This window comes from Salminus brasiliensis, chromosome 16 (genome assembly GCF_030463535.1).
Source record: "Salminus brasiliensis chromosome 16, fSalBra1.hap2, whole genome shotgun sequence".
Taxonomy (NCBI): Eukaryota; Metazoa; Chordata; class Actinopteri; order Characiformes; family Bryconidae; genus Salminus; species Salminus brasiliensis.
The window spans coordinates 36,645,552-36,662,103 of record NC_132893.1 but is presented as its reverse complement, the minus strand read 5'-3'; the positions used below and the strand labels follow the sequence as shown (position 1 = coordinate 36,662,103).

Sequence of the window (16,552 nt, the reverse complement as noted above, 5' to 3'; positions counted from 1 at the left end):
TTCTACTACCAAACCAGTACTCTACTACCAAACCAGTACTCCACTACCAAACCAGTACTCTACTACCAAACCAGTACTCCACTACCAAACCAGTACTACAATACTAACTAGTACTCTACCACCAAACCAGTACTCTACTACCAAACCAGTACTCTACTACCAAACCAGTACTCCACTACCAAACCAGTACTCTACCACCAAACCAGTACTCTACTACCAAACCAGTACTTTACTACCAAACCAGTACTCTACTACCAAACCAGTACTTTACTACCAAACCAGTACTCTACCACCAAACCAGTACTTTACTACCAAACCAGTACTCTACTACCAAACCAGTACTCCACTACCAAACCAGTACTCTACTACCAAACCAGTACTACAGTACCAAACCAGTACTACAATACTAAACCAGTACTTTACTACCAAACCAGTACTCTACCACCAAACCAGTACTTTACTACCAAACCAGTACTCTACTACCAAACCAGTACTCCACTACCAAACCAGTACTCTACTACCAAACCAGTACTACAGTACCAAACCAGTACTACAATACTAAACCAGTACTCTACTACCAAACCAGTACTCTACTACCAAACCAGTACTACAGTACCAAACCAGTACTACAATACTAAACCAGTACTCCACTACCAAACCAGTACTCTACTACCAAACCAGTACTACAGTACCAAACCAGTACTACAATACTAAACCAGTACTCTACTACCAAACCAGTACTACAGTACCAAACCAGTACTACAATACTAAACCAGTACTCTACTACCAAACCAGTACTCTACTACCAAACCAGTACTACAGTACCAAACCAGTACTACAATACTAAACCAGTACTTTACTACCAAACCAGTACTCTACCACCAAACCAGTACTTTACTACCAAACCAGTACTCTACTACCAAACCAGTACTCCACTACCAAACCAGTACTCTACTACCAAACCAGTACTACAGTACCAAACCAGTACTACAATACTAAACCAGTACTCTACCACCAAACCAGTACTCTACTACCAAACCAGTACTACAATACTAAACCAGTACTCTACCAACAAACCAGTACTCCACTACCAAACCAGTACTACAGTACTAAACCAGTACTTTACTACCAAACCAATACTCTACTACCAAACCAGTACTCTACTACCAAACCAGTACTCTACTACTAAACCAGTACTTTACTACCAAACCAGTACTACAGTACTAAACTAGTACTCTACCACCAAACCAGTTATTCACTACCAAACCAGTACTACAGTACCAAACCAGTACTCCACTACTAAACCAGTACTATTCTACTAAACTAGTACTTTACTACTAAACCAGTACTTTACTACTAAACTGGTGCTCCACCCATTCAGCCAACAGCAGTTTAACCCCACCCATTCACATGAAACAAGACACAACACAGGGCAACCAATCAGAACAGATCTCATTTCCATATGTGTTAAAGGAACAGTGTGTTTAATTGTAAGGGCAGTGAGAGTCTCTACTTCCTGTACGTTCCGCCGCTGATGTGCCAGTAACAGTCTGCGCTGCAAAAACTACTTCAGTAATGAGTAACGTCTAGAACGGCTGTGGAACTTCTTAGAACATCCAGCATCGGTCACTATGGGAACTGTGAGGCTAAAGTTGTCTTCTTTTTGGAATTCTCCATTCCACCTTAAATAGGGCAGCTGTTACATTTAAGGTGGAACAGAGAGTTCCGATAACAGCTGGCCACTAGACAGGCGTAGAGGAAGTGAGGTGAGCTGGACTGGGTCTGAACAGCAGAATTCTCCCAGAATGAACCGGGTTCAATGGAGTTAAAGTATTAATGACTGAACTGGACCTGAGGAGAACCTCATGGATCCTCTGGAGAAGGATGGTCAGTTTAATCACCTGAGAACTAAATTGACAGAATCAGTAAAACTCCTGTGAGTTGGACTGAGGAGGAACTCAGTACATGTAATTATCACTCACCTCTCAGGGTCAGAAGGTCAGCGGGTCCAGCGGTCCGGCATGGAGCGGCTCATGAGGGAGCAGCACAGGTACACACACCAGCACACACACACACTCTCTCAAACACACCCCTCCCCGCTTCCTCTTCCTCTCTGAGTCTGTTCTACACCACGGTGTGTGTGTGTGTGTGTGTGAGAGAGAGAGAGTCCTCAGTGAGTGTGTCCTCCAGTGGTGTGTGTAGCAGCACCGCTTACCCGCATCATTATTCTCAGAATGAGAGTCTCCTCCCTCAGTGAGGTGTGTGTTCAGCGCAGTGCCTTTGTCTGCCACGTGGGGGAACACTGAGCCACAATTTCAGGAACACAAACATGGTTTGACAGTGTGTGTGTGTGTGTGTGTGTGTGTGTGTGTGTGTGTTTAATTTTAGCAGGGTTTTTTTCTCAGACACAGTAAATAACACTGGTGAACTGAATACACACCAGTTACACACCAGTTACACACCAGTTACACACCAGTTACATCTCTCTGTTGGATCAGAGGGTTCATTATGATGCTGTACTCTCAGCTTATACTGCCCCCTACAGGAACCCTGCCTGAAAGTCCCCCAATACATCACCCCCACCACCACCATCACTACCATCACCCCCACCACCACCATCACTACCATCACCATCACCACCACCATCACTACCATCACCATCACCACCACCATCACTACCATCACCCCCAGCATTACTAAGTTTAGAGTTTAGACTTTAGACTTTAGAGTTTAGAGTTTAGAGTTTAGGGTTTAGGGTTTAGAGTTTAAGGTTTAGAGTTTAGGGTTTAGAGTTTAGGGTTTATGGTTAGGGTTTAGAGTTTAAGGTTTAGAGTTTATGGTTTAGAGTTTAGAGTTTATGGTTTAGAGTTTATGGTTTAGAGTTTATGGTTTAGAGTTTAGGGTTTAGAGTTTATGGTTTAGAGTTTAGGGTTTAGAGTTTATGGTTTATGGTTTAGAGTTTAGGGTTTAGAGTTTAGGGTTTAGAGTTTAGGGTTTAGGGTTTAGAGTTTAAGGTTTAGAGTTTAGGGTTTAGAGTTTAGGGTTTATGGTTTAGAGTTTAGAGTTTATGGTTTAGAGTTTATGGTTTAGAGTTTAGAGTTTATGGTTTAGAGTTTATGGTTTAGAGTTTATGGTTTAGAGTTTAGGGTTTAGAGTTTATGGTTTAGAGTTTAGGGTTTAGAGTTTATGGTTTATGGTTTAGAGTTTAGGGTTTAGAGTTTAGGGTTTAGAGTTTAGAGTTTAGGGTTTAGGGTTTAGAGTTTAAGGTTTAGAGTTTAGGGTTTAGAGTTTAGGGTTTATGGTTTAGAGTTTAGAGTTTATGGTTTAGAGTTTATGGTTTAGAGTTTAGAGTTTATGGTTTAGAGTTTATGGTTTAGAGTTTATGGTTTAGAGTTTAGGGTTTAGAGTTTATGGTTTAGAGTTTAGGGTTTAGAGTTTATGGTTTATGGTTTAGAGTTTAGGGTTTAGAGTTTAGGGTTTAGAGTTTATGGTTTAGGGTTTAGAGTTTAAGGTTTAGAGTTTATGGTTTAGAGTTTATGGTTTAGAGTTTAAGGTTTAGAGTTTATGGTTTAGAGTTTAGTTAGAGTTTAAGGTTTAGAGTTTATGGTTTAAAGTTTAGAGGTTATGGTTTGGATTTTAGAGTTTATGTTTTAGAGTTTATGGTTTAGAGTTTATGGTTTAGACTTTAGGGTATGGAGTTTAAGGTTTAGAGTTTAGGGTTTAGAGTTTATGTTTTAGAGTTTATGGTTTAGAGTTCATGGTTTAGACTTTAGGGTTTAGAGTTTAGGGTTTAGAGTTTATGTTTTAGAGTTCATGGTTTAGACTTTAGGGTATGGAGTTTAAGGTTTAGAGTTTATGGTTTTGAGTTCATGGTTTAGAGTTTAGGGTTTAGAGTTTAGGGTTTAGAGTTTATGTTTTAGAGTTTATGGTTTAGAGTTCATGGTTTAGACTTTAGGGTATGGAGTTTAAGGTTTAGAGTTTATGGTTTTGAGTTCATGGTTTAGAGTTTAGGGTTTAGAGTTTAGGGTTTAGAGTTTATGTTTTAGAGTTTATGGTTTAGAGTTCATGGTTTAGACTTTAGGGTATGGAGTTTAAGGTTTAGAGTTTATGGTTTTGAGTTCATGGTTTAGAGTTTAGGGTTTAGAGTTTAGGGTTTAGAGTTTATGGTTTAGAGTTTAGGGTTTTGAGTTCATAGTTTAGAGTTTAGGGTTTAGGGTTTAGAGTTTAAGGTTTAGAGTTTAGGGTTTAGAGTTTATGGTTTAAAGTTTAGGGTTTAGAGTTTAAGGTTTAGAGTTTGTGGTTTAAAGTTTAGAGGTTATGGTTTGGATTTTAGAGTTTATGGTTTAGAGTTTATGTTTTAGAGTTTATGGTTTAGAGTTTAGGGTTTAGAGTTTAGGGTTTTGAGTTCATGGTTTAGAGTTTAGGGTTTAAAGTTTAAGGTTTAGAGTTTATGGTTTAGAGTTTAGGGTTTAGAGTTTAAGGTTTAGAGTTTATGGTTTAGAGTTTAGGGTTTATGGTTTAGAGTTTAGGGTTTAGAGTTTAAGGTTTAGAGTTTATGGTTTAAAGTTTAGAGGTTATGGTTTGGATTTTAGAGTTCATGGTTTAGAGTTTATGTTTTAGAGTTTATGGTTTAGAGTTTATGTTTTTGAGTTTATGTTTTTGAGTTCATGGTTTAGACTTTAGGGTTTAGATTTTAGAGTTTATGGTTTAGGGTTTATGGTTTTGAGTTTATGGTTTAGACTTTAGGGTTTAGAGTTTAAGGTTTAGAGTTTATGGTTTAGAGTTTATGGTTTAGGTTTAATGTTTACCACCCTGTTACTTTACCTCAGAGTGAAAAGGAGCATAGCTTAGCTTAGCTAACTTTGTTTGAATTATTGGAACTGAATTATTAGCTGGATATGGTTATACTGAGTAGGGTTGCCCGGTTAGCATGGTGTGCGGTTAGCTAGCTGAAGAGACAGTAGCATCTGCTAGGATTAGCTAGTAGCACTACTTGATCACTTCACCACACCAGCGTTAGCTTCTAGCCCGTTTAGCCTCACTTCCACATCTCCTGAAGTAGCTGTTGTGTTAACCCTCAAAGGGCTTTCTCTAGTGGGTGGGGTTTATGTAAATGTTGGGGGGGGGGGGGGTGAATATCACGGGGCAGGACTGTGATGTAACAGTTTTGAAGGTTTGGAATTGGCCCATTTTACAGCTCTGTTCTGGTTCTGCTGGATGTTCTTCTGAAGGAGGTTGACGGTTTCTCACTTCCATCTACTGAACTCTCACTATTCTACAGCAGCTTTAACGTAAGAGATTCAGTTGTGCAGAGTTCACGCAGTAACAGATTCACTTAATTCAGTTATTCAGTCATTCGGTAAATATTCAGTTGCTTATACAGACACATACAATTGCATGTATTTTTAAATCTAATATAAGATAATCCTTTATTAGTCCCACAGTGGGGAAATTCTTAAAATATACATATAATATACATATACATATCGACAAAAGTATTTGGACACTTGCTCATTCATTGTTTCTTCTGAAATCAAGGGTATTAAAGAGCTGATTCTGCTTCTGTTGGAGGAACTGTCTCTACTGTCCAGAGAAGAAGACTTTCTACTAGATTCTGGAGGAGCATTGCTGTGAGGATTTGATTGCATTCAGCGACAAGAGCATTAGTGAGGTCAGGATGTTGGATGATGATCACCACCACCTCATCATCCCATCTGAAAGTACTGGATGGAGCTCCTCCACCATCATTCCAGAGAACACAGCTCCTCCACTGCTCCACAGCTCCTCAATGCTGGGGGGCTTTATACCCCTCTAGCCCACACCTGGCATTAGGCAGCATGGAGCCAATAGGGTCATGATGTTGATCTGCTCCAGAGAGTCCTATTCTATTGGCAGTACTTCTTCTCTACAGGGTCTAGACAAGCTGTGTGTGCATTTGCACATCTGTGTCAGCAATGGGTGCAGCTTAAAGTAGCTGAAGGTCTTTATTAGTGTAGTGTAGGAATCTAATGGCATGGCCCTCACTGAACATGTCTGTGTTAAACACTGACAGTACAGGAGTGAGAATAAAGCAAATAATGTCTTTAATTGAATTATTACCATTAATAAAAAACAATCACTCCCACTCACAGCAGCTCAAACGGCTTTTTGATCAGTAGATCATTAAAATGGTGGAGGGATACATGCTGCAGGGTGTAGTGCGGCTACAGAAAGTAGTCCCTAAAGAGAACTGCATTAGTTCAGATTCTCTATTCACTATTTTACCTTCATCATCATCATCATCATCATCATCATTCCATATAAAACTCAGAAGACTCGTGTAGCTGCACTGGTGGGTTTGGATAGGAGATAAATTATGGGCTGTAGCTGTGTTGTAGTCATGGTAATCGACTGACGCCTGCTTCCATTCACCTCCACTGTACAGAGATCAGAGTGCGACCCCGCCCCCCCCGAACTCATGAATTACGAAGGTTTTTTTTAATTAGGTGGAATTTCCCTTTAACAGATTCTGTAATAGCAGGAACACACTGACAGTGTGTGTGTGTGTGTGTGTGTGTGTGTGTACGCCCCATTCTCTCTCTCTGCTCCACACACTCCTCTACACAGCCTGTGGCCACAAAGAGCTACTGCAGAGAATGTTCTAGAGAGAGAGAGAGAGAGAGAGAGAGAGAGAGAGAGAGAGAGAGAGAGAGAGAGAGAGACACACACAGAGAGAGAGGGGGTGTAGAGAGAGAGAGAGAGAAAGAGAGAGAGGGGGGTAGAGAGAGAGAGAGAGAGAGAGAGAGAGAGAGAGAGAGGGGGGTGTGTAGAGAGAGAGAGAGAGAGAGAGAGAGAGAGAGGGGGGGGTGTAGAGAGAGAGAGAGAGGGGGGGGTGTAGAGAGAGAGAGAGAGGGGGGGTAGAGAGAGAGAGGGGGGGTAGAGAGAGAGAGGGGGGGGGGTAGAGAGAGAGGGGGGGGGGTAGAGAGAGGTGCTGTTTTCATTAGAAGGGAGGAGGTAATGGTCAGCTCGTGCTTTTGTGGTACAGCGTGTTCACTTACTGCAGCACACACACCCGACGGGGACTGTCACAATAAACCTTCAGCCCAACCCCCCGAACACACACCTTCCCCCCGAACACACACCTTCCCCCCGAACACACACCTTGCCCACTAACTCCATTTATTTCACCTGTATCGCATTTCCAGCCTCAAAAACACCCCAGAAATGTCTACACACACACACACACACACAGTTTCTCTATAAAACGAGCAGTATGTGTGTGTGTGTGTGTGTGTGTGTGTGTGTGTGTGTCCAACAGCGCTGTTGCTCAAAGGGAAGGAGCCATTTTGCAGCACAGCAGCAGATCCGCCATTAAACACCACACACACACACACACACACACACACACACACACACACACACACACACACACACCACCTAAAAACACACTCTAATGTTAACTACAGGAAGGGGGTAATGTCGGTATCTCCTCTTTCTCTCTTCCTTTGATCAGAACACTTATTAAAGCATAAACTGCAGATTAATAATAAAATATAATCACAATAATCTGAGAATTCTGATTTCCATAAGCATGTAAACATGCAAATCACAAAGGTGTATGCATACTGCCTCCCCACTTTAACACACATTAGTTCTGATTAATGTTATTACTGATATTATTACCTCATCAATAAAGACAGTCCCCCAGCCCACAGACAGAAACCTGCTGTCTAAAAATATGAGAGAGAGACAGAGACAGAGAGAGACACAGAGAGAGAGACAGAGAGAGACACAGAGAGAGAGAGACAGAGAGAGAGACAGAGAGAGAGAGACACAGAGAGAGACACAGAGAGAGAGAGACAGAGACACAGAGAGAGAGAGAGACAGATGGTTTGCATATATTCTGTAAAAGTAAATGTGCAGATCTGCAGTTTCACTCCTCAGGCTGCGCTCCATCGCTCTGTCAGTGATGTGCTCTTAAACAGAGAGCAGGAGAAAGGAGGTTTTAGAGCAGGTCTGACCTCCTTTTAACACAAACCCAGCCCGAGTTAAAGGATCCGGCGATGGGAATGAAAACGTTCCTCTTTCTTCTGCCTTTAGGCCTGATAAAATTATTTCAGCAAAAGGCGAAGGTAAATATCTGCTCTGGACTTTTTACTGATTGTGTGCTCAGGCTGATCTCGGCGTTTCTGCGAGAGGAGGAAAAGCAGGGTAGATGTGCTGCAGGAGGGGATCACAGATATGAAGACGTGTCCTTCTCACAAGGTCAAACAGGTTAATTCTGCTTTAGAACGACTCTTAACTGCATCTCAGCACTGAGGTCGACTACAGGCGTCTTAGGACACGTCCTACACTTCAGTAAACACCAGGAGAAATACACCGGCTGCTGTAACACACACCGGCTGCTTTCTGTTAAAGGGTTTAGTACCAACCAGCACGGGCTGTGATTCAGCATTTTCCCTCCTTTGAGAAAGGCCGGCCGACCTTTTCTGGCCTGATTTCTGAAAGGAGTTTAGAAATGGACAAACAGCCGAATGCAGAAAACAGCCGTCACTCAGTGCCACGTACCCTGAGGGACCAGACACAGCAATAAGAGAGAACCAGTCAAGGAAATGAACAAATCTAAATCAGCCAATCCACATCAATAAAGTTTAATTAATATCATAATGTAATAATATTAATATATATATATACACACATTCACACAGCCAAAGATAATAAAGGTAAACTTACTCATAGGCACATTCATACTTGGCCTTGCACAGTGTAGGGCCTGCAAAGGCGGCTGATACATTTGCATGTGTCATTTTTTCTCTTTTCTTTTATAAAACGTTTCTTTTATCAATCAGCTGTTTTTATTCAGGAGCATTTCACTGTTAGAAAGAGCAAAATGCTGTTATATGGGTGTGCCGTGACCTAGTTTGCCAGGACAAAGATGGATTCCTGGAAAAAGAGAGAGAGACAGAAAGACAGAAAGAGAGAGACAGAGACAGAGAGAGAGACAGAGAGAGAGAGAGAGAGAGAGACAGAGAGAGAGAGAGAGAGAGAGACAGAGAGAGAGAGAGAGAGACAGAGAGAGAGAGAGAGGAAAAAAAGAGAACAAGTTTAAAAAATGTCAAAGGGATATGATCCAACATTTCTTCCTTCTTCTCAGATCCTGCACACAGAGAGACTGTAATGTGTTATAGTCCATAAAAAGGTGCTGAAATGAAGCTTTAGATCCCTTTTAGGAACAAAGGAAACCCATTTTGGCCATTGAGCTCCAGTGCAGTAGAAAATGGCTGCAGCCCTTCTCTCTGTCTCTCTGTTGGAGAAGCTGAAGGTTGTGACTCTAATAGGAGAGGCTTACACGCTGCTTCTAACCCCGCCCGCATTCCGGCAGGGCCCGCCTCCCGCTCCGGCATTGGCTGACGGCTTGTGTACACTCGGGGAGCGCTTATTGGGCGGGCGAGAACGCTCAGCCAATCGCGGGGCGGGTGGTCGGCCAATCGGAGGGCAGCAGAGGCGGGCTTTGCGCGAAAACGGGTGGGAAATGAAGTGCTGCTGCTGCTGTGCTCTGATTGGTCGGTAACAGCTCTGCTGTTTTAACCAGCCAACTGCCCCGAAAACACACACACACACACACTTATACACATAAACACACACACACACACACTTATACACATAAACACACACACACACACACACACACACACACTCTAGAACAGCACATTCAACACAGTTCGCGTCCTAACGCTGAAAACCCTCCATTCCTGTTTACTTTTATTAACACGAGCAGCGTCGAGCTTTAGCGTGTTCACTTAGCCTGTGTGCTAACTTTCTCTGAAGATATCAATATTAATCAATCAGTATTTTTTATATATATATATATTTGCTTTGATATGATGTTTAATAATTAATCAGGGTGAGTTTCACGTAAAAAAAAAAAAACCAAAAAAAAAAAAACAGCCCATGTCCATCTTGTGTTTGCCGTCCACGTAAATCTAGCGCGCAGATTCCACGCGCCGCTCCAAGCGTCTGTATTCGGTGGAAGCGCGAGCGCAGATCAAAGCAAAAAAAGTGCCGGAAAGGTGTTTACGTTTATTTACACGCGCGCGAGATTAATTCGCACATTAAAGCGCGCACGGCGACCGAGTTGTGCATTTTGTGTCTCGTGGCGAAAGTGCTGTTGCGCGCGCCGCTCGCGGGGCTGCTATAGTGGTGTATTGTGGGAGAGACAGAAAGCAGAAAGCAGTCTCGAGACACACAATATGTGCAGGCTCGCGCAGAGTAGACAGAACCCGCGCTAGAACCCGCAACATGTAAACGCACGGCGGCGCGAGCAGGACGCACGGGAACGAGCTCACGCGCCTCGACGTTTCACCGTTACACGCGAACTCAAGCAGGACGCCGAGGAGAGAGAGAACACACACACACACACACACACACACACACACACACACACACACACACACACAACAATGTCCAGAGCTGGAGAGAGAGAGAGGGAGAGAGAGAGAGGCAGGGTGAATGAAGAGCACGGCAAGAGGAGTTCAGGTAAGAGCTCTCTCTCTCTGTCTCTCTCTCTCTCTCTCTCTCTCTCTCTCTCTCTCTCTCTCTGTGTCTCTGTGTCTCTCTACCTTTCGCTCACTCTCCGGTGTGTTACCGTGTGTGTGTGTGTGTGTGTGTGTGTGTGTAAACACGCGTCCCTGTCTGTGTGTTTGAGCAGCTCTGGCTAACGGCATGGAGAACAGCTCCGGGGAGAAGCGCGCGCACCACTGGAGGAGTTACAAGCTGATCATTGACCCCGCGCTCCGGAAAGGCTCCCACAAGCTCTACCGATACGATGGACAGCACTTCAGCTCCCCGGTCAGTCCCGCACTGTTCGCCCGTCTCAGCCGGAGGTCCTGCAGAGGTGTCAGAGGTCTGATACAGCGCCAGCTGAGGTTCAGGGAAGGTCCAGCAGATGTTTCACAGTTTAGAAGGATCAGCAAAGCTCCTGTAGAGGTGCCCAAGACCTAAAAGGTCTGGTAAAGGTTCAGGGGAAGTCCAGTAGAAACGTTCTGGGTCCAGTAGAAGTCTTACAGGCACAGAAGACCCAGCAGCAGAGCAGCAGAGCCGTCAGATTCAGAGCAGGTCCAGGTGACGTGTTTTAGGAAGTACATCTCCTGTTCAAGTCCAGGAGAGGTTCTGATGGTGTAGCAGAAGTCCAGTACAAGTCCAGGAGATTTACTGCAAATCTAGAAAGTTCAGTAAAGGTCCAGTCCAGGTGCTCGTGGTCCTGAATGTACAGTGAAGGTCTAGTAGGGGTGCTGAGGGTCCAGCAAAGGTTCCTAGAGGTACTGTAGGGCTTTAATGTCATGCAAAGATTGAACAGAGGTCCAGGAGGATCAGTGGACCTTCACCAGGTCTTTGCTGGACTTTTTGCTGGACATTTGACCTCCCTCCTGCACCTGTCAGATATTCCTGACCGCACTGTGGGTCAGTTCAGGGTTCAGGCTGATCAGTGTTTACAGTACTTATATGTGTGTGTGTGTGTGTGTGTGTTTCGGCAGAACCCTGGAATCCCCCCGGTGGAAATGGTCAGGGACCCCAGGATCGGGCGCCTGTGGACGAAATACAAGGAGACGGACCTGCCGGTGCCCAAGTTTAAGGTAAGACCCGCTCTGCGCCGTTCCTGCAGGGCTCGCGTCCCGCTCTCTCGCTGCAGCCTCGGATTAACGCTGCTGGATTTCCACGAGACGCACCGCGACCCCATCAGCTGTAACGGGACTGCTCGGATCGCTAACCGGGTCCGTTTTTCCGGCAGATTGACGAGTGCTACATCGGCCGCGTCCCCCCGAAGGAGGTCACCTTCGCCCGGCTGAACGACAACATCAGGGAGGGCTTCCTCATGGACATGTGCAAGAAGTTCGGCGACATCGAGGAGGTGGAGATTTTGTACAACCCCAAGAACAAGAAGCACCTGGGAATCGCCAAAGTGGTTTTCGGGTCGGTGCGGGCGGCCAAGGACGCCGTGCAGAACCTCCACAACACCTCGGTCATGGGGAACATCATCCATGTGGAGCTGGACCCTAAAGGTGAGTTGGAGTGAGGCTGTGTGTGTGTGTGTGTGTGTGTGTGTCAGCGGGGAGAGCAGCTCTGTGTGCACAAACACACTCCTGTTTATTTGTTTAGTTTATTTGTGATCTCACGTCTGACCCGGAGATTTACATCGGTCGCCTGGCAACCGGCGTCCTGCAGGCGAGGCTGGAGATGATGAATGAGAGGTTCTGGCCTGGCTTGTGTGTGTGTGTGTGTGTGTGTGTGTGTGTGTGTGTGTGTGTGTGTGTGTGTGTGTGTGGGGGACAGGAGCGTTAGCTGGCGCTTTAGGCAAAGTGTTTCCCGACAGCCGCTCGGTCTTCTGTCTGACGGCCGGTGAGTTTGGGAGGGAAACAGAATCTGGAGGAGTTACGAGTGCCGGCTCTGTCCTCACTCTTAAAGAGACAGAGCGTCTAACGGGAGCCGGCCGGGGACACACAGCTGCGGTGACGTCCAGTCTCACTGTCCTGCTGAAGTGTTACAGTAGCTGAGCTGAAGACCACGTTTATAGAACGTCAGACATCATTTCAGCCTGAAGATCATAACTGAAACATTACTGAAGATAATTTCACCACTTTACAGCTCTGATAGTCTCAGCAGCGAGAGTGTCTACCTGTAATTAACTCTATATAACATTAGAATAAACAGGAAGTCAGTGGTCAGATATGTATTTATCACTTTAAACTTTAATGACTTTGAAGAAAAAGTAAAACTTGTATAAATAAAATCAGTTATTTAAAATAAAATCTGATATTTAATCATTTCTTTATCGACTGAAATGAAGATGAAATTTCTTGTGATTTCACTGAACATGATCACAGACGTTTCTGTATAAACTTCTGCAGTTGGATGAAACTGTTCTAATAATAATAATATTAATTATATTAATGAAAAATAAAGCAGAGTGTGGATCTTATCACATTAAAGGGCAAGTCCACCCATTTTCTAAAAGCTTCTGCAGGATCATACGATGAGGCTCGGAGTTGTTCAGAGTGTTGTTTGTGTGTTTTGTCGGTTCTGATGTTAAAATCTCTTTAGTTTGCACGGTCACACACTGATGAGCAGCACCGTCCTCACCAGGATAATTCCCTTTTGCTGGATTTGCATGTTTTGGCTGATCCGGACACCCGCAGACACTCGTTTTTAATGTCCCAGGTGTGTCGGGATGCTCGCAGCTCACAAAGACATCCTTTCTGATTAGGTCTGAGCTTCATTTGCATACTCCAGCCTCCTGTCATATCAGTGATGCCTAGGCCGGTGTTTCAGCGCCGTCCTGTAGGGTATCGGACCCCGCTGGGCGTGGGCCTGAGGACGGAGCGTTTCTAAAGTGTAGAAAGTGGGACTGAACCCCCTGGATCAGCTCCTCAGAGGAACACCGCGCTCACCAGCGCCCCGGCTTCACACACCACACACACACACCACACACACACCTGAACACCTGTGTGATTGTGATCAGTGTTATTAAACGATTATCTGCTGGAGCCGTAATCCAGCCCTAACTACACACCTTCAGACCTGAAGAAGGGTTCCTTAGTAAAGCAGTGGCTCTTAATAGAACCATGTTGGCAGAGAGGTCCACTATTATTGCAAGCTAAAGAACCCTTTTTCAGTATTGTCTAGAACCCTGTCTAGAACCCTGTAGCTCCTGCAGATGCTGCTGTAAAGTCAGTGACCCTCACCTGTTCATTGATCTCCTCACTTACCTGTCCAGGTGAGAATCGACTGCGGTATTTCGAGCGCTTGATTAACGGCAGTTTCACGCCGCTCACGCTGCCGGTGGGGGAGGAGTCCTGCGAGGTTTCTCCGCGCAGCCTGGCCGAGGCTTTACTGGTAAGTGGACGGGTAACTGGTTTAATACCTGTGTGGACTAGATTACTACCTTCACCTAGGAGACCCCGCTAAACGGAGAGGACCTGAGAAATACGGGGTCTTTCCTCTGAAGCTGCTAAAAACCGATGGCAGGCTTCTCACACTGCTTCCTTGGGTTACTGCGGGAGATGCTAGGCTAACATTGCTAACAAACACTGGGTTTAGACTTTGACCAGTTTACTCATCTCATCCCCAAAAGTGCCCGTCTCTCAGCCCGTCTCTCAGCCCGTCTCTCAGCCCGTCTCTCAGCCCGTCTCTCAGCCCGTCTCTCAGCCCGTCTCCAGATCTTCGTTAGCTGGTAGATGGATGAGGTTTAGGAGACGGAGGGACTTACTTTAGTCTATAAACCCAAACAGAACCACAGAGCTGAGGAACGCTGGAGGAACCGGAACCACCTTCACCTCAGCACAGTGTGTGTATCACTCCGCCCACTGCGCTCCGGTCTGAGAGAGGAGCAGCTCTACGGAGCGGGACGTGATGAGGAGGGGGTTCTGGTTCTGATTGGGTGAATAAGGTCTACCTGCGCTGGTTTAGTAATGACCATGTTTCCAGGTCCAGTACAGTCAACACCTCTTTCACCTTCAAGTTTTAACATCTGCACACAGTCGCCCATTATTATGAAGTGAAAACAGTTTTGGAAAATCTGCAATTTTATTTTAGGGTTATTCTAAAAATACTACAAAATACTGAGTACAGAGCGAGTACAGAAGTATTTGACATTCAGCCAGACTACATAACTGTAAATGAATATGTAATAAATGTATCCAGATGTTTTGTGAAAATCTGTGATGTTCTGGTGTCTGCCGTATCTCCCACCCTCAGTAACCCCCCGTACAGAGCGTACAGGACTCAGTTGGGGGGGGGGGTGAGATTGTGTATATAGTTCTTAGTGTGTGTGTGTGTGTGTGTGTGTGTGTGTGTGTGTGTGTGTGTGTGTTTGTGTAGGCGTGTGAGCCGTTACGGAGGCTGTCTGAGGGCAGTTCCTCAGTGGTTGCGGGCACTGTAACTCCTGGCAGCACCAGCACCCCCCTGAGCCTGGACACGGCATACTCCAGCCTGAGGCAGGACACCCCACAGTCTCAGGGAACGCCGCACACCCCCCGTCCTGCCGGAACACCCTTCTCTCAGGACTCCACCTACTCCAGCAGGTACGGACGGAATCGTTAGACGCCCCGTAAACACAGAGCTTGAGGAAGGAGCTTTATTTGGTGGAATTGAACCAACTTGGATAGCACACAAACCACCTAGTAACACCTTAGCAACCGGCTTTGATACCTTAGAAACCTCAGCAACCACCTGACAACGCTTAAAGCATGTATAACATTTTTGTTGTTTTTTCAAATACAGTAAAATTTGGACGGCTGTTCTGTGAACAGTTAAAGCTCAGAACTTTCGGACTCCTGTACTGATGTTGTGTTGCTGTGTCTCCCCTCCTCTCCGCAGGCAGGGCACCCCCGCGTTCCAGCAGAGCCGCGCTGAGGGCTCGGGGGGGTACAAGTCGAGGCGGCACGAGACCAAATTTCAGGATGCTTACAACCGCAGACCAGAGAGACACTACGTGCATGGGGTGGGCGGAGCTTATCGCACTAACGCGGAGCAGCCAAGCAGCTTTAAACCGCACCAACCTCCTGAACCACCTTCACCTGCGTTTTCGAACACGCCCCCGCCCCCGGTCACGCCCAGTTTCAAACCCACAGCCTTCCCAACCTACCAGGCCCCCCTGCCCCCGGTGTACCCCCACGCCGAGCCCCCGGTGTACCCCCCACAGCCCCTGCAGAGAGAGCTGGAGTACAGGAGGCCGCAGGTTCCGCTACCCTCCACCCCAGACTTCATGACTGTCAGAGACCGCCCCGAGACCCCGCCCATGCCTGAGCTGCCCCCAGTACCCACCACGCCACCTGCCGCCTGCACCCCGCCCTCCAGCACGCCCGAGCCGTGCCCCTCCCCTGCCCCGGAGGCGGAGCGGAACAGCCTGGACTCCCGGATCGAGATGCTGCTGAAGGAGAAGCGGACGAAGCTGCCGTTTCTGAGCGACCGCGGCGATTCGGACGGAGAGGTACGGATGGAGGGAAGCCCCATCTCCTCCTCCTCCTCCCAGATGTCCCCCATCCCCCCTTGCCCAGCGCAGCGCCCTTCACGACCCCCCAGCACAGGCCTGGAGGACATCAGTCCCACCCCCCTGCCCGACTCTGATGAGGACGAGCCCATCGCTGGCACCGCCTCGCTGATGCTCCGCCCCCAGAGTACATCACCGCAAAACGCACATGGCCAGAGTGTGGCTGGGGGACCGCGGACGCCTACCGAAAAGCCAGATTCGGTAAGAACATCCTCTACCCCCTTGATTGTGGGGGGTATCTGATGTTTAGCACCAAACTGAGCCGTCACCTTTTAGTGTTTCTGACTCCTCCTTGCACGGCCAGAATAAGAGAAACATCCCAGAGTCTTTCTCAGTAGAGCAGACACACCAGTTCCTTTTCTGTAAGTGTGTGTAAATGGTAAAAGAAGGGTAAAGAGGTGTGTGTGTGTGTGTGTGTGTGGACCCAGGGGAAGTGCAGTGGGTTAGGATCTGACCACACATGCTAAGCGCTAACCGTGGGGCCCCTGTGCTCGTATAGTGGCGCTGCAGGAAGTTGTGAAATCTGCT

The 16,552-nt window shown here is 46.3% G+C and overlaps 1 protein-coding gene across 3 annotated transcripts in view; it reads left to right on the top strand.

Moving 5' to 3' along the window:
- Positions 1-10,141: 10,141 nt before the first annotated feature.
- setd1ba (SET domain containing 1B, histone lysine methyltransferase a) overlaps positions 10,142-16,552 on the top strand; it is a 22,093-nt gene continuing 15,682 nt past the window's right edge. For all 3 annotated transcript variants that reach the window (XM_072658236.1, XM_072658237.1, XM_072658235.1), the window contains exons 1-7: positions 10,142-10,515; positions 10,688-10,827; positions 11,514-11,612; positions 11,768-12,038; positions 13,751-13,869; positions 14,854-15,056; positions 15,352-16,225. In XM_072658236.1, the coding sequence (XP_072514337.1) occupies positions 10,440-10,515; positions 10,688-10,827; positions 11,514-11,612; positions 11,768-12,038; positions 13,751-13,869; positions 14,854-15,056; positions 15,352-16,225 (1,782 nt within the window). In that variant the 5' untranslated portion in view covers positions 10,142-10,439. The remainder of the gene's footprint in view (positions 10,516-10,687; positions 10,828-11,513; positions 11,613-11,767; positions 12,039-13,750; positions 13,870-14,853; positions 15,057-15,351; positions 16,226-16,552) is intronic.